Below are 25,898 nucleotides of genomic sequence, written 5' to 3'. Positions count from 1 at the left end.
ACACATAATAAGGGAGATCTATCTAACTGTTAAGTTTCACTTAGTGAATAAAACAATGTAGCATGCCAGTTATTTGGGGAAATTGTATTATTTGTGAAAGGATTGTCATTCCTTTGAATCCGTGCTGCTTTCTTATTTTGGAGCTACTTTGAAAGCTGACACTTATTCCTGTTATATAACTCCTAGTAGTAACTTCCTAGCTTACGCAGCTAGCAACATGAGAGAAAAGGTGGTGAATACTACCCAATTTCTAGATTTGCAAGATCTTGGGATTCCATGGCTCTTCTGTCCCCACCCCACTCCAACACTCCCCCAAACATACAGTTATGTTTAGGGGGTGACTTTTTTTCATTTAGAGGGGTAGTTTGTTGGCCACTTCTCATTAGTGTACATTTTTACTGTTATTTTTCACTGTAAGGCTTGTGATTTTAGAGAGGGAAATAGTCTGCTAACTGCTCAATGTTCCTATGAATACAAGATTGGTCTCCATTTGCACTTATATTTTCTAGTGTTTTCTTCTACCTTAGTTTTAGATGTCCTAAAGAACAAGACTCTCCCTTGGGGGCATTTGCAAAGTCTAGTAGATCATACTGCCAGGAATTTTCTCGTGCTATTAATTTTAAATTTCCTCCTTCTCAATTTCATTCCATTACCCCGAGTTTATACTTCCTGTACTTTCCAAATAATTCCTTCCTCTTCTGTGTGTTTATACTCTGCACATACTTGCAGTAATTGTCTCAGCCCAGTTATTATTTCATTACCGTAGTCATGCTTACCTCCTTTAACCTTTCCTTGTATCAGCTGAAGCAGGGCCTTTATCAGTCCATTTCTTTACCCTGCATTATCTCAAGTTTGACAAGATCCTTCTGATAATAAGACTCCCAGTATTTTTTACTTTATGGCTGTATTTTAAAATACCTATGATTCACAGAACACACAGTCAGTTCAAGACAAAAGTTATCAGCCACTGTTGAAAAAACTATTTACTACTTGCTAATTTTTACTGCAAGTTATTTACCATTGGAGTATTTACAGTCATGCAGAATGTCTAAGGCATGTTTAAGCATTGGATAAACATATACATTTACTGGTGAACATTGCCAAATTCAGATGTGCCTATATGCAGAAAGTAGCATATTACCTTGATGACCTGTACCATAAGGTCGTATGCAGACTGCCTCTTGTACCTATGAAAGAAGTGTCTTAGTTTATTATGCTCTTGACTTGCAAAGTTCCCATTATTAAACACTTCTGTGTTTTTGGTAGGTGGCTTTTGGCCAGATGTTATGACATATCCATTATAGTGCATCGTATCCTAACCCTCTCCCCCACTCCCAAACATGTGAATTATTAGTGAGCCTTCCAGTATGCATAATCTCTGTGGACAGCTGTGGTCAAGTCTTGGTTATGCTCCAAGCCAGAGTGGTATGGCATGTGAAAACAGAGGTTTTGCATCATTCGTTTGCTCTTAATACTTCGTACATTAGGGCCTATGCCTGGTCAGTTTAATCCTGCTATCGTGGGATTTACTGTGGTTCACAGCCACTGCGTGAACAGCAAATATATTTTGAAACAATCATCTGATGCATGCTGCATCCAGAAAGAAAGAAAGCTTACCAAAAAGTACTGCCACTTAAGCTTGTACTGCCTATCTGAGGAGGGATCTGCCTGCTAAAAATACCACATAGCAATTCATAGCTTTGTTAGAACGGCGCATTCCAGGATGCAGGTACTGCGGTGATGGGCATTCTGGAAATCCCTAAGATAGGTGGGTAGGTTCCTTAAACACAATGTGTATGTTTCACAAGGCATTCTTTTGGTTTTGTTTTGTAGCCTAACAGCAGTGGTCAAGTAGTAGGAAAAGTGCCTGGCCATTTTACTCCAGTTTTGGCACCCTCTCCCCATCACAGTGCGGTGCGACCTGTGACCCTGACCATGACAGATACTAAACCCATCACTACATCCACTGAAGGTGAGGCATCTTCACCTACAGCAACCAGTAAGTATTTCTTTAGGAAACAAAAAATGTCCATCAAAGATTCAATATGATTTCAAATTGAGGCCAGAAAAAGGCTCCTTTTCCTACTATTTGACCAAGTGGATGCTCATCATTTTACATGGAGAGCAAACGTGATCTGACTGCAAAGCTTTTCCTCCCCAAATTTCAACCAAAGCATCATGTACATGAACCAAAGTTTGTGACATGACAACCAAAATGAAAGGGAAAAGCCTGCATATTTCTTCTATATATTCTGCCACATCTCATTTTCATTTCAAGTACACATAATAAGGGAGATCTATCTAACTGTTAAGTTTCACTTAGTGAATAAAACAATGTAGCATGCCAGTTATTTGGGGAAATTGTATTATTTGTGAAAGGATTGTCATTCCTTTGAATCCGTGCTGCTTTCTTATTTTGGAGCTACTTTGAAAGCTGACACTTATTCCTGTTATATAACTCCTAGTAGTAACTTCCTAGCTTACGCAGCTAGCAACATGAGAGAAAAGGTGGTGAATACTACCCAATTTCTAGATTTGCAAGATCTTGGGATTCCATGGCTCTTCTGTCCCCACCCCACTCCAACACTCCCCCAAACATACAGTTATGTTTAGGGGGTGACTTTTTTTCATTTAGAGGGGTAGTTTGTTGGCCACTTCTCATTAGTGTACATTTTTACTGTTATTTTTCACTGTAAGGCTTGTGATTTTAGAGAGGGAAATAGTCTGCTAACTGCTCAATGTTCCTATGAATACAAGATTGGTCTCCATTTGCACTTATATTTTCTAGTGTTTTCTTCTACCTTAGTTTTAGATGTCCTAAAGAACAAGACTCTCCCTTGGGGGCATTTGCAAAGTCTAGTAGATCATACTGCCAGGAATTTTCTCGTGCTATTAATTTTAAATTTCCTCCTTCTCAATTTCATTCCATTACCCCGAGTTTATACTTCCTGTACTTTCCAAATAATTCCTTCCTCTTCTGTGTGTTTATACTCTGCACATACTTGCAGTAATTGTCTCAGCCCAGTTATTATTTCATTACCGTAGTCATGCTTACCTCCTTTAACCTTTCCTTGTATCAGCTGAAGCAGGGCCTTTATCAGTCCATTTCTTTACCCTGCATTATCTCAAGTTTGACAAGATCCTTCTGATAATAAGACTCCCAGTATTTTTTACTTTATGGCTGTATTTTAAAATACCTATGATTCACAGAACACACAGTCAGTTCAAGACAAAAGTTATCAGCCACTGTTGAAAAAACTATTTACTACTTGCTAATTTTTACTGCAAGTTATTTACCATTGGAGTATTTACAGTCATGCAGAATGTCTAAGGCATGTTTAAGCATTGGATAAACATATACATTTACTGGTGAACATTGCCAAATTCAGATGCACCTATATGCAGAAAGTAGCATATTACCTTGATGACCTGTACCATAAGGTCGTATGCAGACTGCCTCTTGTACCTATGAAAGAAGTGTCTTAGTTTATTATGCTCTTGACTTGCAAAGTTCCCATTATTAAACACTTCTGTGTTTTTGGTAGGTGGCTTTTGGCCAGATGTTATGACATATCCATTATAGTGCATCGTATCCTAACCCTCTCCCCCACTCCCAAACATGTGAATTATTAGTGAGCCTTCCAGTATGCATAATCTCTGTGGACAGCTGTGGTCAAGTCTTGGTTATGCTCCAAGCCAGAGTGGTATGGCATGTGAAAACAGAGGTTTTGCATCATTCGTTTGCTCTTAATACTTCGTACATTAGGGCCTATGCCTGGTCAGTTTAATCCTGCTATCGTGGGATTTACTGTGGTTCACAGCCACTGCGTGAACAGCAAATATATTTTGAAACAATCATCTGATGCATGCTGCATCCAGAAAGAAAGAAAGCTTACCAAAAAGTACTGCCACTTAAGCTTGTACTGCCTATCTGAGGAGGGATCTGCCTGCTAAAAATACCACATAGCAATTCATAGCTTTGTTAGAACGGCGCATTCCAGGATGCAGGTACTGCGGTGATGGGCATTCTGGAAATCCCTAAGATAGGTGGGTAGGTTCCTTAAACACAATGTGTATGTTTCACAAGGCATTCTTTTGGTTTTGTTTTGTAGCCTAACAGCAGTGGTCAAGTAGTAGGAAAAGTGCCTGGCCATTTTACTCCAGTTTTGGCACCCTCTCCCCATCACAGTGCGGTGCGACCTGTGACCCTGACCATGACAGATACTAAACCCATCACTACATCCACTGAAGGTGAGGCATCTTCACCTACAGCAACCAGTAAGTATTTCTTTAGGAAACAAAAAATGTCCATCAAAGATTCAATATGATTTCAAATTGAGGCCAGAAAAAGGCTCCTTTTCCTACTATTTGACCAAGTGGATGCTCATCATTTTACATGGAGAGCAAACGTGATCTGACTGCAAAGCTTTTCCTCCCCAAATTTCAACCAAAGCATCATGTACATGAACCAAAGTTTGTGACATGACAACCAAAATGAAAGGGAAAAGCCTGCATATTTGACCACTATTCAAGAAAAAGAAAACGTGGTTGTTCATCTAAGGTGGACATTGTTAAGACATTGAGAAGCACACCCAGACAGCAAGGTTTTACAATGACCCGCAGATGGAATTCCAAACAGAGATTGCATAATTTGCTCCTCAATGAGCTTTCCTACAGAAATCAAACCTTGTTACAACACATACTGAATCCGAGCTATGACAATTGCATGTTGATATAGGTTGTGTCATTTTTAGCAAAAACAACTGATGTGGCAGAAGAAAATTTTAATTCCTTGTCATTGCTGCAATGGATGGTAGATCCACTGTTCTTTTTAAAAAAAAAAACAACAAAAAACCCTAACTTTAATGTCCTAAGCTCTTTATTACTATATAGGACCATATTATTTATCCTATTATCTTCAATGGAATTGCGGTTTTGGAAATAAGAGCAAAGGTATTACTATGTATAGGGTAATTTCTTCTCTTCCAAATACTCATCTTTTGCTCAGTGATGCAGAATGTTGCTTTTTAACCACTTTCTGCGTTTCTGTTGTCTTTGAACTTTTATTTGAACTTGAGATGGCCAGTGTTACCAGTATTTATGAGAGTGGTGAAGATTTTTAGAAGACACTTCCAAACATACACTTTGGAAGAAAACTTAGCAGTCTTCAAAAATATTAATCTCTTTAGGGTCTGTTACATTAAAATGACTTGCTTTAGACCTGTTTAGTTTTTGAACTGTGAATCCAGTCCCTAACTTTTGGTCTGTTGTTAACGGAAACCATAAACTTTGTTTCTTAGGTGTTATACTACTTTAAATCTTTTCATTAGAATGTGAAGCAGAGATGAGACTCAAATGCATAGGAGTGGCCAAGATGTAAAGGAGGAAAACTGGTTATGTCTTTATTATAAAAAGATAGTAGTGACTTTTGGACGAACTATTGTTTAAGTATAAACAAACGATTATATGGATAGATTTACGGAAGTATTTTAGCTGTTCTTTTAGTATAGCAGAAGTTTTGTTAAAGAGTGGTAGAGTATATCTGTATCCTCCCTGGTGGTTTGTGGTACAGTTCTTGCACCTTTTAAGAAGAGTTAGTTTTAGCAGCAAACAAGAAGCTGTTGCTCTAAACTTTTGGTCCAGAACAGAAAACTGAGAAAACTGAGTTCATGTGTAGTTTCAAGTATTCATGGTTTCATTCTGCTTCCTGTTTGACATGATTGTGCCTGGCCTAAATAGCTGTCTCAGATGAGGTCAGGGTTTCTAAAACAAACGGCAAAAAGAACAAATACAATGTCAGAACTGCGTTGGGATGTTTTCTGGTAATCTGACCATATTTCATCATTACAGGAAAGCAAACCTAATCTGTTCATTGTCCTACTATTTAGGGAAATATTTGGACTATATTTTCAAATGAAATTGGCACCCAGTTTCTTGTGCAATTCATTGGAACTTGGGTACCTGATTCCCCGTGAACCTTAGAACATCTCGGCTTAGATATTTGAAATAAGGCCTCCTCATGCTTCCACAGCAGTGTGCAAGTAACTTCTTGCCTAAAGATCCAATGTCTGTCACTACAGCACATAAATAATAATAAAAAACCCCTATATACAAATTTTATTTGAATGTGCCAGTTCTGCATATAAGATAGCGTATAAATGCTACATGTTCAGAGTGTTACAGTTTTCAGAGCAGTGCAGTAGTGTATCTGCTTGGTAAAGCCTTTTGAAACTGGATTGGTAACTGTAAGAGCAAAAAAGTGAAGGAACATAGCTTGTTGATGAAGAAAATAGCAAAAATGAGGGATCATGTCCTGCTGATATATAAATTATATGTGAATACATATATTCTGTATTATCAGTCATAATAGACCTGCTGCACAGAGTGCTAATGTTAACTTAATGGGAAAATCAAGACTAAATATATTTTAAGGCATAGATTTACTTTTATTTGCAATAACTTACTGATTGATTCAAAATACATATGAATATATATAAAAAACGTGCTTGGCCAACAAGTTATCATTATTATTCATTCTAATGAGAATAAAATGGCAAATGATTGGCACTGCTTTTCATTCTAAGTGCAATAGCAGAATTGTTTTGAATGAGAAAGAACAGCAGGCTTTGATAGTATTTGGGGAACCCTGTGGCCTCCACCATAATTTCTTTCTAATAACTGATTAATTTTTATGACAGTTTTTCAGTAAAGCCTGTTTACTGTATAAAGCCTTTTTTTTTTTTTAAATGTAATAAATTTCATTTGCTTGTATTTGCTGTGTGACTTTAATACCAACAGGCCAATTCAGTAAGTACTCCCATCTAGCTCCTCACTGGCATCCTTGTGTGTGTCTGTTCAATATTAGTAGTTTTGCTTTGTCTGCCAGCAAGTTTCCAGGTTGTGATGCTTCAAGTTGCAGTGCGGACATCTCCACACTGGGAAGTAGAGTAAGACCACCTACCTCATTTCATAAGTGCCACCAAAAGTCATGAGAGGGTAATGGTTTTTAGGGATTACTGACAGAGACCAGACAGGAATGTGACCTACAGGTGAAGGATCCATATCCTGTAACTAATCCCAGCATCACCTACCATTCCCTTTCTCCTGAGAAATGGATTTCTTTAATCTTCTGTAGCAGACAGCAAGAAACTTCCTTAAATTGTCCCCCTGGGAAAATGTTTTCTGATGCATAGGGGAGTTGAATATTTGATATTATATTGCACAGTAAAAGTTAGCTCCCTTCTCATGAAAATACTAATCAGATTACATCCTGTTTCCAAAGGCCTGTAAAGATTCATTTCATGCCACATAAGTAAACCGAACTTTTGATTCCAATTTTTGTTGTTCTTTTACAGTTTTGTGATGGGCCTTCACAGCAGTAAGAATAATGTGTGCACTAATATTTTCTCTCAACGTTGTAATCTCAGTGGTTTCACTGGTGCCTTAGATTGGTGTAATGGAAACGAGAATCAGGCTCGTGATTCCTTCAAATACATACCTTATTTAATCACTTTAAAAAAATATATATATTAATCAGAGGAACTTTTATTTAACAAGAGACATCATTGTGATTTACACATGCAGCTTCCATTGAAGTTTATAGGAATTTACACGTCTTTCCAAATTTGGTTCAATTTTTCTTTTGCTTTCTATTAAAGTTTTAATAAAGGAAAAACACAGACACATCCTATATATTGCAAAATCATAACTCTGGATCTCTCATATTTGTACTGTACCCGTGCAGGGTAATAGTTATGATAGGTTGGTATTTTTATCAATCTGTTTTGTTCTTCCTTAATCAGCCTACACAGCCTCAGGCACATCCCAGGCCAATCGATATGTGGGACTAAGCCCAAGAGACCCATCCTTCCTACACCAGCAACAGGTGGGCAAGTTTCACATAGGTGTAATGATATAGAGAAGCTTTCGCAATATTACCTTCCTACGTGCTGCCACTGTTACCTTGGATTAGACTGGGGTCCTAAGGGTTTCAGTGTTTGTCATCTGAAGATGAAGTTTATTCAAAACAAAACTGAACCCTTTAAGAAACATCAATTTAGCATATGTTTTATTTCTTAGATTTGTGCCATCTTAAGGAACTTCTAATCGTATTTCTTTCGATTATTTTATTTTTCAAGAGCTTATATATGTAATCTTTAATAGGATTTTAGGAAAGAGAATGAGGTGTATAAAGAACAAATTCTCATTTCAAAATCAGTTTAAAAAATAAAATTTCCAAAACAAAAAGTACAACTTATTATTTTCAAGCTATTTTGTTTTTTTCCCCCCAGATGTTTAAGCCTACATTTCTTCAGTGTAGTTCTAGAAGATGAGTTATAAAACCAAATTCTCAATGCAACACATCATAATTTCTAGTTTAATAGGTTTAAATTGGTCTGCTGATTTCAAACGTGATAAAACCACGTTTTTGTTCTAGTTTCTTACAGCATTTATGTTTCAAGTAGCATTTTAAATTTCACATCTCATTAATGCTGTAAATTTAATGCAAATGAAGTGTTTACCCAAACTGTGAAAATATACAGCCGAGATTAATGATGGCTTACAAACAAATTAGCTGCAGTCAGTAGCAAGGCCATGCGTATACTGAAATGCTACATTGCTGGTAACAGGAACAAATTCAGACCCTTTAGAACTTCAACATTTTATGATGTGTGTTTGTGTTGCTCCTAGATCTTAACAGTAGAGGACTTTGAAATTAACAGCATGTAAAATGTTATAAGAAAAAAAGCTGAATGTGGCAGTAAGAAAAGGACTGTTAAATAGTCCTTGGTATTTATTGTACTGTATTTTTTTCTCAGGCTTGGGTTCCTGTCAACAGTTGGTACACATGCCTGTTTAATTTTTCAGTAAAACCTACCTGTTCTGTGTTTGCTGAGATATAGCTGCAGTGTGCTTCATCTGGAACTCCCTATCCCTACCCACTCCCAGGGCAAGGTGGCAGTATGTCCGTTTTAAAGGTCACCACATGCAGAGTTCAGAGAAAATCATAAAGATGATCGTTTATTCAAGATAGTTGATGCTTTGCCAACTTTTTTTTAACCAGTGCGACCTAACTGGAAACATCTGTACACTTTCATGAAAATACCAAATGACAATTAGTGGTTTTGCCAACCATTCATTTTTCAGTAAATTTTCCGGTGTATTCCTTTTTTTTTTTTTTTTAACCTCTCAAAGATTGTTGTATTATGAAATGTGTTATAATTACTATAACATGGTTCTTTTTAAAAGATATACAGTGTACGTTTATTGTATTTGAAAACACACACAACGTCTCTCTTTTTAAACACAGTGCATGTAATTTCTGGATTTCTTTTCATGTGAAGTTTTACATAGTATCCTTTGAAAAGTCTCTGACATCCAGTAAATTTGGGGATGTACAATAATTTTTTTTTTCACTACATGTTTTTAGACACAATTTTTTCTGCAAATTTGCTACTGCTTAAGCCCACTCCACCTTCTTCCAAGTTCATTGAAAGAGTTACAAACTTCTTGTCACATGCCAGAAGGCAGTGGCAGCATGCTTAATTTTCTCTTGGCTGAGTTTATGACATGTAAATCATATATTGTTTAATTCATGCATCTTCTATATATTTTTTGCTTTGTGTAAATGGAAGTAAATTTGGAGGTTTCAGCAGTGTCACAGGAACATAAAAGTGAGAGGGACCTCAAGGGTCATCACAGTCTTTGGTGTTTACATGCACTGTGTCTTATACTCCCTTTCATGGTAAAACACGTGGCCACATGGCTTGGGGGGAAGGGGAAAATAAATTAGGTCTCACATACACTTCATAAACAGAAAAATTCTTTAATGCCACTGTGTGAAACCAATGTTCTCCCTTCTAAAGTATATTGCTTCATAGTCTTGTTATATTAATTCACTGATCAATTGGTGATCAGTGAGCCATATAGTAAATTTAAAAATCGTGTCATGGTTTCATCTTTGCTGTGAATTCTCTACTCTTTTCTAACTTATGCAATGGATATATGTGTATGCTTGCCTGAGTGTGTTCGGGGGTGTGTGTGTGTAGATGCTTATACATATAAATATGTACAAAATTAGGGAATAGTATGTACTGCTGAAACCATTTGAAGGAACAGAATACTTTAACAACAAAGCTTTTTCAGATGGATAAATACAAATATATGTGCGTATATATAAGTTTCTAATGAATTAGTTAGCGTCACTCACTTAAATCCTAAAGGTATCTCTGAGATTACAGTGCCATATATGTTTATTACCCAGAAAGTGAGGTAGATTGTCTAAACAACTTTAATAGAGCAAAGGTTATCCTTTCGTAAGGCAGAAATGAGATTGATTTACTGTGTTCTTTCATTACTTTACAACAATTTAAAAGAGACCACTCTTCTTGCGGCAGATTTTAAATGCATTTTGTTTAAAGCAGCCCATGATGAATGAAAAGAAAAATCAAGAGATACATGAAATAAAGGCAATCAATCATTTTGTATTAGAGGAGAGAAATTCTAAATTAGAAAGCCAATGGTTTTAGTTCCAGAGAGGTCTTTTAAACATTCACCATACCCTGTAGTGCACACTGACCCCTGAAAAATAAATATTGTCACCAGTACATTTTTTACTTCATTGGAGGAGTCTTTATGAAGATTTATTCTCTCTGGTTATGAGAAATATTGGCATGTACTGTTGAGTACTTTTTGTTGTTGTTAAAAAGAACCATTATGTAGCCTGTTTAAATTACAGTAACCACAATAAATTTAAAAGTTAGACTTGTATTTTGCAACACACACTTACATAACTCTTTTGACAAAGTGATACTTTGCTAGAACTTCCAGTAAACAATTTATAGCACAGCCTACCTGGAATACTTACATTTAGATGGGAAGCACTGAATACAACTTTGAAAGACAGTGCATAATAGCACCAATGGGAGCAGTTTATTTGCTTTTACTGATCTGGATACTGTGAAAAATATGCTGTTACATGCATTACTTAGCATGCTACGCCAATAGGAAGAAAAGGAGGAATTATAACTGTTGCAGTCCACTTCCTGCTGCAATTGCTGGTGGGTCTTCCTCTCATCTGCCTTGAAATGCCGGGTATTTCTATACTGTGACATGAATAGTTACAAAACATTATCTCTTGCTTCAGTGGCATCTAAAGAGTCACATGTATCTTACAATTTTGTTGTAAAAAAGTCATGTCAGCCCCTCCAACTGTCTATTACAAATTGTTAATGACCACTTGGTTTGCTTTTCTTGATTCAACGTCAGCTTCTGAGAGTTTTTAAGTATTGATAATGTAACTGCAGGGAGGGCAGCATAGGAAGGGGCAAGGGAAGTGACAAGAGCTAGTACCTAAGTGAGAGAGTTTTTCTTAATTTTACTATTGGTGGTTGGTGGGATTATTTTATGAAGTCAAATGTAGTATTCAGTGCTCATCGTCTGTGCTGAGAAACATCTTAAATGAATTGCACATAAAAGAAAGGTTGGTTTATCTTCACAATTATATGGGAACACCTTTTCCCCCCCTTCTTTCTCTGATTTGCATCTGCTGAAGATTTGTGGTTTCTAAGCCTAGGCTAGAGGAAAAAGCAACAGATCGAGGAAACTCAGTCAAATTCAGTCTTCTACAAGTGGACACAGTCCCTTGCCAGATTCTAGTTGTGTCTCCATTCTTTTGGCTAAATAATTTTAATGGAGAGATCATTAGTTCAGTAACAAAGCCTTAATGATCAGAATTCTCATGGTTATGTGATGCCATTTCTGTAACCTCCTTGTGTTACTGTTCTCAACTTCATGAATTTATTATGTTCTTGAAATGATAGACACTTAGAGACAGGTTGATGTTGTTTCTGGCTATAAAGCTAGAATGTTGCCAGAAATACTAGTCATGCACTTTACCTGTATAAACAATGTAAAGAGACAGATGGATGGATGGATAGATAGACATTTGTATTTATTGCAAATACATATTAATGGTTTCACAAATAATAAGATTTCTGTTGGAGTGAATGAAATAACTGGCGGGTTTTCTTTCTTGGCTGTTTATTTAATTTTAATGTACCTTGGAGCCTTGTATGGGTGATTTTTTTTTAAATTAGAAAATATAAATAAATGGGATAGTTATTGTGGTCTGTGAAGACAATGACCTCTAGAACTTCCCTGTCTGTTACAGTAAACTGTGCTAACTAATACTGGCCCAATTACTGAGGAGCTAGTGAACTCTTCCAATCTTGGCACTGATTAATACAATGGCATGGTTTTCACTAAAGCTTGGACTTTCTGAGTGTGGTGTATGGTATGCATGATTTTCACACAGATTTGACATTTATGAGTGAGACATTTGGCATGTATGTAGTAATAAGAAACACTTCAGGTCTCCAAAATGCAAAGTCAGAAAACTGTAGATAGCTTTTTATTTCCTACACACCAGACTGCCCTGCCTCTTTGGTAGGAAGTTGTTCTTTCCAGATGCATCCTTTGGTTACTGAATCACACAGTTCAAAATGGAATGCTCTTCATAGTATTCATCATGGAAATTGTAAACTTAAATGTCCACTGAACACACAGTGTCTGTTTGCAAAATGTTTTGAACACACAGTGTCTGTTTGCAAAATGTTTTGGGTGGATGTTGCTTTTGCTTTCAGCAGAGGGCTGAAAGAAGAACACAAGTGGACTCTTAAACAGAACTTCTCAGTAAAGCCAGGAAACAGGTTATCAGCACTTAGGCTGTTCTTATTGTGTCCCTTATCATAATTGACAGTTTGATGTAAAACTGGGTCACATGACCACCAGGGAGGTATGTAAATGGATAAGAGGTCACCTTTCACATATGCTTGCTGGAAAGGAAAAACATTTACAGGAAGTTTCAGTCAAAACAATGACAATATGCAAATGTTGAGTTTTATAGGCTTTTCTCAACTAACAGAAGCTATAGCATAGTCTCCTATTACACTTTCTAAAATACATGTCTACTTTCACTAGCAATCACAGAAGCTTGAAATGAATGTTAGACAGCCACTCTTTAAATAGAATACAAAACCTGCTTAAATATTAACCCATAAAAATTATTCAGACTTTGATTAACAATTGAGCTGTTGACTGTGGGTTTTTAATGTGTGTAGTATTTGCATACTTAAAACTCTGCAGGATGGTTGTGCTTGGAAGATGCCCAGTTTAAACTGAAAAGCCACCTATAGTGGAATCTAGCTCTTGGGTTGAACTTCACATCAGTATGTCTCACAGCACTGGAAAGTGCAAACCAAAATCACCTTCTTGGCATTTTACAAAGGGCAGAACAGGAGCAGGGAGGTGGATGACTTTCAGGCAGGTGGAAGAGTTAGGAAAAGCACTCGGTCTACTGCTCTGCTTCTGCCTGGGCCTGTGGCCCCATCCCATGATGCAGCTGAGGTGGGTGAGGGAGTTGCACTGCCTCCCTGGAGAAACACTTGCAGCGGGCTTTGTGCTCTCTGCTACTTCATGAATGACGATGAGATGAAGGGACAGGGATGAGAGACCTCTGCAGCTCCTCGTGTCAGGAAATGGCTGGGCTGCCTGTGAGGTTTCCCCACCTGCTGCAAGGCTGGGCATCCTTTTCCACTTCAGAATACAGACCCATGTTCTTTTTCTGTGTGGTTAGGTGAGAGATAAATAAAAAGATCATTGATAATGTTTCGTGGATGGAAAGTGTTATTGAAGTGGTGTTCATGTGGCTTGCCTTGCTGGAAACGACAAAGCCGTGGGACTGAAGAGCAGGCCTGTCCAACAGGTTTCTAGGAAAGACTTTTCACCATGTCACATGCCAAATCATGCCAATCATTTATTTTGCATTCATAGCATATTTTTGAGAAAGTTAGTAATGTTTTTCAGCATTTATTAAATGTCTCATGATGTCTACTTCTTAAGTCCATCTACTGAGGAATTTAAGTTTTCTCAAGTAGCCTTCAGTAGTTTTCTGCCTCTCCCTTTCACACGTCCTGCAGAGAAACTTTTAGGTGGCTTACTGTGGGTGAGAGTGAATGTGCCTTCTCGTCTCCAGCTAACACTGTGGCATGATTTTAGAGGTCACTTAAGTTACTGTGAAGACTAGAACTAGCCAGAAAGCTTTCAGCATAGCTCCAGACAACATACAGCACTCAAAATACTGTACTAAAGTGCCCTACATCCTTCCAAAGCTTGGTACTCATGTCAGGTCTGTGCCCCCAGACTTCTGTGCCCCCGTACTTTCCCTGCTGGGCTGTCTGGATGTCCTCCAAGGGTTGTGAATGTCCTCCTGCTGCTGCTGTGAAAAGATTTCTTCTTCTGTCAAATAGAGCCAGGGCTCTTTTAAAGCTTCTCCAGCCTTTTTACCCAGAAAGCACTCAACACACGTGAGGGATGCAGATGCAGGCTTTGAAAGTGATGTTTCTAAATACTTTCAGAAGTACATTTCTAAATCTTAGGCATCCTGATCTCTAAGCAGGAGTGATTTGGGAGAGGAAATTTTATGTGAGGGAGAAAAAAAACATTTCCTGGCAGGTTAGTTTTTAGACAACATGGCAGCTATGTGAGCCTGCTGAGGAGTGTGGAGCAATAGTTTTTAACACTGGGAAGGTGGTTTTAAGCACAGCTGATGCAGTCCTGGGCTTATCGCAGAACCCGTTGTCATACAGACCTGCAGTTCTTCAAGGCGGTGTCAGTACCGCAAGTATGGCACGGTTGGTGCAGTGAATAGCACTACAGTTTACACTAACTATAAGTCTGGTGTAGCATGAATCTTCATATACATGTGTGTGTATGTGTCTACAGCACAAATAAAAAACGCACATGTTCTATTATTACCATTACAGTATTTAGATGTATATGTACTGAGGTATATATGACTATATATAATAGGAAGTATGTCATTACTAACATTTATGAAATATGCTTGAAAAGCTCTTTTTGGAGCTTTCTTAATGATAAATTTAACACATTAACTGTACATGTGGAAATTTTTCATACAAACTGTGGGAAGAATATGATGATTTAGTGCCGAAGCTGATTTACTAGAATGTAATGTATCAATCCCTTACTGTTTTCCCCAAATAGCAAATGCAATCAGGTTCCATAGCAAGCTAAGTGCTTGCCAGATTTTTGAGCTAGACCTAAGTGCGTAAAATCATTTGGTAACACTAAGTTTGTGATTTTAGTATTTTTTATTGTTCTAATCAGCCAAAGGGCTTTTATTTGTAGATTTTATATTTTGTGAAAGAAGAAAAGAGGTGGGGTTTAACCTTTCAGTCTTGTGTTTCAGCTGGAAGTCAGTTTTTATAGCTAAGTTATAAAGCTTTAAAATATGCATCTGTAATGAAGATGATGACATTCTTAAGGATTATAGCAGAAATACATACTGTACATTGAGTAACTGAGCTGACATATTTTACTATGTCTTCAATATTAAAATCAGGTTTACAATACGGTTTTGTATAGTGACTAAATCAAATATTTACTTACCCCTTTCTTTAAACATATTTAATGTATTATTCACAGTTACCTCTAGCAAACTTTTTGACTGCATGTTTCCTTTTCTGGTTAATTTCATATGGTTTAGTCATGCTTTTAATGGCCTTTAGAAGGTCCCTTGGAGTTCTTTAGATAACAAACAAGAAACAATCCCTATGAAAACATCAGAGACTAACATTTCCATTTCTCAGACCTTAACAGCAGGAAGCTTATGAGTCTAACAGCCAGACAGGGTCAGGTTTGCAATATTGTCTTGTCCTCAGCATTTGTATTTTTCAGGAAAGGACTGCAATTAATTGTGCTCCTGTGAAAATAGTTTATTGCAGTTTGTTTGCTGTAGCCTGTGCTATCTAAAGACTGTGAATATGGATAGAGAAAACTAAAATGCATCAAATGCAATTAAACTGAGCAATAACATTATCTTCAGAGTAGTGTATCATATATAATGCTACAGCTATTTATATACAGCATGACGATACAGAGGTTAAAATGTATGTTTTCTTCACAAGTCAGCTAAGTTCGCTTTCTTAAACTTAAAAATAAGCAGTATATCTTTTCAATAAATCTGCTAACACTATAGGGCAGCTGTTAAATAAACAGAGCTATAGAGGGTTGCTTGAACAATCCATGAAGGAGGAACTGATGATTTCAGGATCTGGGAAGAATTTGTTTCAGCTAACATTTAGTACATTCCTCATTATATTAAAATGCAATAAAGTATTTTAAATGCTATTATTCTGAGTCTAAAGCAAGATTAGATTATTTTATCACCTCTTGCTAAGTAATACCACTTTCAGTAACACTAGATTAATAAAATTCAATTACAAAATACCTTTACCCTTCTTAAATAGCAAGATAAGGACATACAGTTTGTTTAATTTGGGCAAATTTTCTATAAATTGCATGTCTTCTGTGTTTCATGAAATGCATGCTACAAGATATTGATTATATTTGACCTTTACTTAATACACATTATATAGAGCATTACTTAGAGAAAACAGCGTTTTTATTTCCTTTCTTAAAGTATCTTGCTATTGAATATTAACATTTCCTTTTATTCCAGCTCAGTTTGTAATCTAATAATGGCTAATTGTTATGTGCTAAACACTAGTTACTCTTTTATGCTTTATTAATAGAGGAGCATATTAAAGTAGCATTATCTTAAACAAATCTATAGGCATTTATTTCTCAGAATAAGTTACTTTTCTTTGTTTGTTTGTTTTATTTTTTAAAGTTACTTCTTGGGAAAGTAAGGCTTTTGCCATGTACAGTACTAGTTTGCATGTGTTCATTTAATACTAAAAACTGTAGTACTGCTCGATCCATATCTGACTGCTAGGTTTCAATTGACAGCTGAGAATTTGTGACTGGACCATGAATCAAAACGGCAGGCATTTATACCCCAGTGCCAGTGAGGATACATTGGGAATTACTTGGCAAAGGTAACATTTTAATTATTTCCACCCCTACACCACCTCTAAAAAGTTGCATTGAGCTACAGTATCTGTTTTAGTGGGCCTGCAGAGGGATATGTGGCAGCATTTGATCAAAACACATGTGTAACATTTCTCCCACACGCATTCAGGTTATCTTTAGTGTAAGCTGAATTTAGAAACTACCTTAATTAAGCACCTGGAATGACAATACTGTGCTGTCAAATGCAAAGGGTTTGTAAATTTAAGGGAATACTGATCTTAGGCTTTAAAAATGAAAATGTTGTTTGCAGAATTAAAGGTCATATTTTGGGGGGCTTAGTGGTTAACATAAAGAAAATGGTGCTGTTAGAGGTATAGATGAGTATGATAATAAATGTCTGAGGTGGTGGTGGTTTTGGACAATGAATAACCATACTATTCATGGAGACTTTTCTGACTAATTGGCTGGTGTAGATTTAGGTCACTAACATATACATGAAGGTAAGATATAAACCATCTTATTTCTCAATTAAATAACGGAATAATTAGGAATGATTTACACAAAAGAGAGTTTCTTTTTGCATGAAAAAAAGGCAAACACAGTAAAACCCATTAACCCTTGGTACATTAATAAATTACTCATTATTATCTTTTACATCTCTTGGTATATAATGAATTATGGTTGCAGTAGAGGTGTGTGTGTCTAAATAGGTGTATAAACAAATCAACATAATTGTGATACATCAGTTTTTCACCTCTTTCATGTGCAGGATTATCTGCAACGCTTAATGGGGGTTGTACATGCAAAGCCTGCGGGTTGGGAGCCTGTCAGATGACGTATTAGCTACTCACTCTTGAAATAATTTTAAATACTTCTTGGACATTTGTGTGCACATAAAAGTATGCGTACTTCTGAATAGTTTATGTAGGTATGTGTGTGAGTGTGAGTGTTTATATGTATTATGTACAAAATGTCTTTTGATGCACTGTATTGCACTATGTGTTGCTAGAAGGTTTGGGGTTTTTGAGTATCAACTTGGAAAGGTAATTATGGAATTTGAAAATTGGTGCTGTTTACAAATCTGAAATTTAAATGCCTTGAATATTTTTGCTTTACTTTTCCTTTTTGCAATTTTCCTGAAATAATATTTAAAATCTGGAAGAGTTGTGGTGGAAAAGCAAAGTGTTGTCATTTCTTCCCTTAGAGATTAAATGGCACAATGGAAAATTAGCTAATGGATTCACCTCATCTCCTCAAGGGCTGTGATTCACATTATAAATCCCCATCAGTAATTGCCACAGTTTTCAATGTACTGCCAAGAGTGAATCCAAACTGAGCTAGTATAGCACAGAGGGGGTGATTTATTCTCCCACTAAAAAGGGTGTTGCTTTTTCAGGGCATTGACAGGTGTTGGGAAATTATATCACAACTGCCTATCTAGGAATATCCTTGAATGGTTTTAATCAGTCATCACTTGAGCCCCTTTTAAAGCAATGCCAGTTTATTCCGGCTGAAGCACTGTCCCAGTGTTTGCTGAATTCTGTTTTTCAGTACCCATCACACAAGACCCTTGGGCATGAATTATGAAAAGAACGGAAAGGGGGAAAAAGATTTCTAGGTGATGACCAAGGAAACTTTGGTGATGAATACAAGCATGCTCCATGATCCACTCACCTTTATAGACAAAACCGCCTTGCAGGTCGCTCCCAGAGTGCTGCCTGCCGCTTTGACCCTACCAACATACAAAAGTGCTGCCAGATGAGCTTGGGCACAAATTCTGCCATGGGCATCTCTTTACAGGCCTAGGCTATGCTTACTTGGCCTTGAATTAAGCACAGCCTTGGAGGACAAAGAAACAAACTGTTAGTTCTCCCTACGTAGATGGCTTTTAGGATTTGAGCTTTGGAATATAACATTTTTCAAATCCCATGTAGGTGAGGATCTAAGAGAAATGATACGTACGCAGACTAAGGAGCAGTGAGCCCTCCTAACACTAAAACCAACATCGAAAAAAAGAACATATTGCAAAAGAAATTGTTGCTCGTTGGCAAAGAAATATATTCTAGTCCAGACAGTCAAATTTTCCCCCACAAAATGGTTTGATAAATGTTTGATTTTGTGATTTCCTCAAATCTTCAGTGCTCATTTTGATGGTACTCAATCTGATCTTTTACAGCAGGCTTTTGTGGTTATTTTAAGTATACTGATTTTTCAGAAATATCATTGACCTCAAGAAGGTAAAAGAGTTGGCAGTGCCTCAGTGTTAGCTGTCCTGTCTCTACAGAAATCAGGTAGCAGAGGGGTCAAGCTGAAAGCTTTGTCATGGAGCATTGTTGGTGAACCACACCTTGGACACTGAGAGTGAATGATGATAAAACCTCTGTTATTTCTGTGTTCTTTGTCTTATTAGTAGCTGCCTGTCATACCTGATAGTAGATATGATACGTAGATTTCAAAATATGATACATAGTTTTCAAAATACATTTTCTGTGTTTTTCTTTCCTTATAAAATTATGTATCTGTTGGCATTTAAAGTCCCAGGTACAAGACAGTAGTGGTCCATATGCAAAAGACTGAACTTTGCAAAAAAAAGAGAATATGAATACAAGACAAAAAAAACCCCCAAAACCAACAACAAACACAAACCACAAAACTTCACGTCATTGATGCATCATTTTCTTCAAAACCAGAAGACTTGCAAGGAATAGTAATAAGAAAAACTAGATTGATACTTTGCTTAGCTGAATGAAGCATTCTAGTATCTTTAAAGGAAATACTTACATAAAACATCCTGTAAGCATCCTAAAAAAAAAATGGAAAAAAACTCAGTTATTTGGTAAGGTATTTGGATGTAGTAATTTTTATTTTGGTCCTGATACCCAACCATCTACTTTTTTTTTTGTTGTTGTTGCTTACTTACAGCATTTATAGTATATATTCTATTATGTCTGCTGAACTTTGAACAACATTTAAGCACATCAATAGAATTAAGTTCTCAAGTACTTTTAAGATCATTTAGGTCAATTTTTTGCTGTACATATGAAGAAGATACTCAGAATCCCTTAAAAAAACCCCCAACACCTTCTTTTTTCATAACCACAGTTCTGTGATAATAACTGTTTTCCTAGAGACAGAAGGTGAGGGGAAGCTGTGAAAATCTGTAAAGCTTAATTAGGAAAATACAGTCTCAGTTGCTACATGAGAGCAAGAGCATATGCAACAAGTAAACTTAAGACATGAGTGAGAATGAGAAAAAGTGTGTGTGTGTGTAAGTCTGACAACATGAGCTTGAGCCTGAATCTCAGCGACTCATTACGCCATTCGTATTAATTCCAGTGGGACCACTCATAAAAGCTGGCATGATGGGTCTCTTTTAGAGCATGTTGAGTATTTGCAAGTCTTTCACAGACTAAGCAAATTTTCATCGCCAAAGTGTTCATTTTAACTCAGCTATTGCCAAATATATTTTTATTCTCAACTATTGTTATTTATATTCATTTTTTTAACAATCTTCCTGCGTTAGTTTTACTGCTTACCTGTTACTTTAAGATTACATTTACACTACCCAGGCAAATGCACTAGGTGAACATTTCCTGCTTTCAGTTTGTTGTCTTGATACATAAGCATAGTAAAACAGCTGGTTTGTTGGTTTGTTACTGGAGATGCTGAAGGGATCTCTGTTCTCAGAGTGCTGAATTTCCTTCTCAGCTCTAGCTGTAGTGGTGTTCAGCTTTCCAAACATCATTCCCCCCCCCCCAGCACTACTCCAGGTTTATGATAATAATGCTGATAAGGCAATTAAATGCGATAATCTCTGATTTGTGAAAGAAGTAGGAGGAGACTTGAGAATGGGTGCAGATTGCTTTTGTACCTTGTGTGTGTTTGGTATCGAGCGAACACAGAGCTGAAGTAGCACAGTCAGCAGCATTGCTGTGGCAAGCACATTTTGGCAAACACAGACACCTGTTAGAGCAATGGTTCATACCCTCCGCCCCCCAACAAAAACGCTAAAGTATCCTCATTGTAAAAGTATTCATAGAAAGAAAACCTAATGATTTCTGGTCTTTATCAATTTAAATTGCTAACTCTAATAGTTTTCCCCAACTCTGTAATGCAGAAAGATGTGCAGAACATTATGTTTCCTCTCCATCCAGGCAAACATCTTCAGAACACTTCCTAAGAAATTAATTGTATTCAAGCCAGACTTGCATGCTGCCATCCCACAGGAAATGGGTCAGCAATCCATTAAGATGCCATTAGATAATCTAATTTGGAACTTAATCTCTAAATTAACCATGCTCCATACTTGAAGCATACTTGAGAGAAAGAAAAAAAGTTTATGTTTGAATCGATAGAGGAGCCGAAGCGTGAAGAAGGCTGTTTGTTTTTTCTGTAGCTGTGGTCACGTCTCAAGCCGTCTGGTAACCAGGAGAAACCAGACATGATGTAATTCCAGATTGAACTTGAACTTCAGGGACTTAGAATGGGGGAACAATGGACCATAGGAATCAATAATGTCCATTTTCCACATGATTATGTTTGGAGCTTTAAGTTAACCTTTATGGGAGAAGCAGCAAGAACGGCAGTGTGACCAAAATGAGTGAGATGATCCAGAAGCAAGATGTTAAAGTAAGGAAAACAACTTCAGTAATATTTTCTGAGCAGCACTGCAGATTCCAGCAGGATTAGAAAAGTTCCCGCTCTGTAGTGAACTGGTTGCCTGTTCTGAGCACTCTTTGTTCACTTAGGTAGGACAAACTTAATCTTACGTTTCCTGTCAGATGATTTTTGGCAGCACTGCTAGGGAAGGAGGAGCATACTATAGAGAATTCCCAAGTGTAAACTGTATCTTTAACCCTTTGGTTACTCCAGTTTTCTACTTCTTGATCATCTTACCTCCAATTGTTTCTTTTGAAGCAGTAAAACGACATTGTTGGTTTTGGGTTTGGGGTTTTTTTTGGTGCAGTTAGGATTGTCTGCATTATTATTTAGGCATGCTAATTTGATAAATACACTTCTAGTCATATTTTTTAAAAGTGCTAAGGTAAAAAATCTAACATTAAAATTGGAAATGGTAATATTTGGGAAAAAATGCAGTGTAGATGTGGAAAGTGGAGAGTCAGTTTACCATAGGCGACTCAATGGTCTCTTGTAACCCGAGCCCACGTTACCCATGGTTTGGCTCTATGGGAGGCAGCCCTCCACTTTCTCATAGCCCCCTCTGTGCACATGCATGTTTGCAAACCTCCGTTAGCCCTGTCCCTGCACCAAACACTCATGGATGCATGTTCCAGAGCACAGCATGGACGTACACCATTTGTCTGGGTCCTTCCTCTGCTGTGGATTTTCTTTGTCAGTGGTGGGCTCTGTGGCCTCTTCCTGATCTTTCTTTACCTTTTTTTGTTACACTATCACAAAAAGGGGTCTGCAGGGAATAGAATAAGCATCCTTACAGCAGAGTTCCCTTTTCCCTTCTCTGGGCATAAATCAGTAGGTCTTTACCTCCTCCATGTGCTAGATGGGTGATATGGCCTGCTAAACTATAAAAGTTCATCTAAAATTAAGCTGAGATATACTTAATACATCTCTTGAAATAAATGCTCACCTTGGAGGTGAAATTTGGCAGCTGTTTAACTACAGATATCAGTTTAGAATGGTAGCAGAAGTACCACATTAAGTAGATGCCGGAGGGGTGGTTATTCTTTTGGCAGAAATGCACAAGTGGGAATTTAGTCAGGGCACTGAGGTTAGCACAATTGCTATTGTGCTACATGTCCAAAGTTCATACGATCTCAACAATTTGAAACGGTAAAGTTCTCTGTATTTATGTGGGTGACTACTTGCTTAGTACAGATGGATGAACCTTGCTTGGTGACTCACCAGTGCCATTTCTCTCGACGTCGAAGGCATTTCTACCTTTTCTGTCCAAAGACTGACTTGGCATGATCTGATCTACCTTGTCTAAGCTAGTGTGTTCATGCACAGGGTAGTAAAGCTGCAAGAAGGAAATACTGTTCTAGGTGTATAATAGTTTTCCCCAACTCTGTAATGCAGAAAGATGTGCAGAACATTATGTTTCCTCTCCATCCAGGCAAACATCTTCAGAACACTTCCTAAGAAATTAATTGTATTCAAGCCAGACTTGCATGCTGCCATCCCACAGGAAATGGGTCAGCAATCCATTAAGATGCCATTAGATAATCTAATTTGGAACTTAATCTCTAAATTAACCATGCTCCATACTTGAAGCATACTTGAGAGAAAGAAAAAAAGTTTATGTTTGAATCGATAGAGGAGCCGAAGCGTGAAGAAGGCTGTTTGTTTTTTCTGTAGCTGTGGTCACGTCTCAAGCCGTCTGGTAACCAGGAGAAACCAGACATGATGTAATTCCAGATTGAACTTGAACTTCAGGGACTTAGAATGGGGGAACAATGGACCATAGGAATCAATAATGTCCATTTTCCACATGATTATGTTTGGAGCTTTAAGTTAACCTTTATGGGAGAAGCAGCAAGAACGGCAGTGTGACCAAAATGAGTGAGATGATCCAGAAGCAAGATGTTAAAGTAAGGAAAACAACTTCAGTAATATTTTCTGAGCAGCACTGCAGATTCCAGCAGGATTAGAAAAGTTCCCGCTCTGTAGTGAACTGGTTGCCTGTTCTGAGCACTCTTTGTTCACTTAGGTAGGACAAACTTAATCTTACGTTTCCTGTCAGATGATTTTTGGCAGCACTGCTAGGGAAGGAGGAGCATACTATAGAGAATTCCCAAGTGTAAACTGTATCTTTAACCCTTTGGTTACTCCAGTTTTCTACTTCTTGATCATCTTACCTCCAATTGTTTCTTTTGAAGCAGTAAAACGACATTGTTGGTTTTGGGTTTGGGGTTTTTTTTGGTGCAGTTAGGATTGTCTGCATTATTATTTAGGCATGCTAATTTGATAAATACACTTCTAGTCATATTTTTTAAAAGTGCTAAGGTAAAAAATCTAACATTAAAATTGGAAATGGTAATATTTGGGAAAAAATGCAGTGTAGATGTGGAAAGTGGAGAGTCAGTTTATCATAGGCGACTCAGTGGTCTCTTGTAACCCGAGCCCACGTTACCCATGGTTTGGCTCTATGGGAGGCAGCCCTCCACTTTCTCATAGCCCCCTCTGTGCACATGCATGTTTGCAAACCTCCGTTAGCCCTGTCCCTGCACCAAACACTCATGGATGCATGTTCCAGAGCACAGCATGGACGTACACCATTTGTCTGGGTCCTTCCTCTGCTGTGGATTTTCTTTGTCAGTGGTGGGCTCTGTGGCCTCTTCCTGATCTTTCTTTACCTTTTTTTGTTACACTATCACAAAAAGGGGTCTGCAGGGAATAGAATAAGCATCCTTACAGCAGAGTTCCCTTTTCCCTTCTCTGGGCATAAATCCGTAGGTCTTTACCTCCTCCATGTGCTAGATGGGTGATATGGCCTGCTAAACTATAAAAAGTCATCCTAAATTAAGCTGAGATATACTTAATACATCTCTTGAAATAAATGCTCACCTTGGAGGTGAAATTTGGCAGCTGTTTAACTACAGATATCAGTTTAGAATGGTAGCAGAAGTACCACATTAAGTAGATGCCGGAGGGGTGGTTATTCTTTTGGCAGAAATGCACAAGTGGGAATTTAGTCAGGGCACTGAGGTTAGCACAATTGCTATTGTGCTACATGTCCAAAGTTCATACGATCTCAACAATTTGAAACGGTAAAGTTCTCTGTATTTATGTGGGTGACTACTTGCTTAGTACAGATGGATGAACCTTGCTTGGTGACTCACCAGTGCCATTTCTCTCGGCATCAAAGGCATTTCTACCTTTTCTGTCCAAAGACTGACTTGGCATGATCTGATCTACCTTGTCTAAGCTAGTGTGTTCATGCACAGGGTAGTAAAGCTGCAAGAAGGAAATACTGTTCTAGGTGTACTTTCTGAATGGTGAAATACTCTTACAGACTTCTGAAGACAGAAAGAAGGTAGTAACTGGTGGAAAATAAGAATCTTAAAATCCTTCAGATTTACTCAGGTCTGATTGGATTTATTTTTTATTGCATTTAGTTAATTGTTTAACATTATTATACTCTTTATGTTATTACAACCTCCAAAGCGGACTGTATATACATATAATGTTAGTACTGCTTGTGGTCCATTCCAGTAATATTTTAATCAGAGGTTCTTGAAACAGCAATTATTATCTTTAAGAGGAAATCACGGCAGAAATCTTGATTGAATTAACATGTGAAAACTGTAATGGAAACTGTAATGGATAATGTTAACCCTGTACGATGCTAGCAGAATTTTCCTTTGCTGTTTTATTACATTTGAACAGATAAATACATTATACTTGCTGTGAATAGAGAGGGAACTGATGACGGTATAGTACACCCGATAGTCTAGTTATGGTGAGAGAAAACTGTTTCTGGTAGTGAAATTACTTAGAGGTATAATGCTTTAGGAAGGTGGTCCCGCAAACCATAATCTCTCTCTCAAAGGCTACTAGTCTGAACCTCACAGCAATATCTGGTGGTGCTTCTCATGTAATTTTCTTCAAAACTTAGCCTAGAGCAGTTTTTTGGAGGTCTCATTTCACATTCCAAGGGACAGGCATTTATATTATAACCTCTGTCAGTGCAGGGCTTACAGATTTTCTCAGGAGCAGTGAGCTGGAGAGTGGGGTAGACCTGCTTTATTCCACTCATACATACAAAACTTGTTTATCTGAAGGAGAAGCCATGTGGGCAGATGGACATCTCATTAACTTCTGCAAGGACAATCAGCTTGCCTGTGTACTGGGCAATGGAAAGAGTTTTGGCTTCCCCTGTGTTGAGGCACTTAGTGAACAGAGACAGAGTATTGCCTCTGCTTTTGTGAAACCGAGGGCTGGAAGTTTACCTGGGACTTACGCAAACTGCTGGATAGTGTGGTGAAGGGAAAGGTGTTTTCCCCTTTCCAGCTGCTACCACCCAT

The 25,898-nt window shown here is 37.6% G+C and overlaps 1 protein-coding gene across 5 annotated transcripts in view; it reads left to right on the top strand.

Annotated features, from left to right (window-relative positions):
• NFIB (nuclear factor I/B) overlaps positions 1-25,898 on the top strand; it is a 177,748-nt gene that overhangs the window by 145,898 nt on the left and 5,952 nt on the right. The window contains exons 9-11 of one of the 5 annotated variants that reach the window (XM_009328054.1): positions 1,834-1,972; positions 7,803-7,885; positions 16,834-16,922. The exons of 1 other annotated variant lie outside the window; for it this stretch is intronic. In XM_009328054.1, coding sequence (XP_009326329.1) covers positions 1,834-1,972; positions 7,803-7,885; positions 16,834-16,922 — 311 coding nt within the window. Of the gene's footprint in view, positions 1-1,833; positions 2,000-7,802; positions 7,886-16,833; positions 16,923-25,898 lie in introns of all 5 variants that reach the window. 3 more of the 5 variants (XM_009328053.1, XM_009328055.1, XM_009328056.1) reach the window with 3 other exon arrangements.

Source organism: Pygoscelis adeliae, unplaced genomic scaffold (genome assembly GCF_000699105.1).
Source record: "Pygoscelis adeliae isolate BGI_AS28 unplaced genomic scaffold, ASM69910v1 Scaffold45, whole genome shotgun sequence".
NCBI lineage: Eukaryota > Metazoa > Chordata > Aves > Sphenisciformes > Spheniscidae > Pygoscelis > Pygoscelis adeliae.
This window is presented reverse-complemented; position numbering and strand designations above follow the sequence as displayed.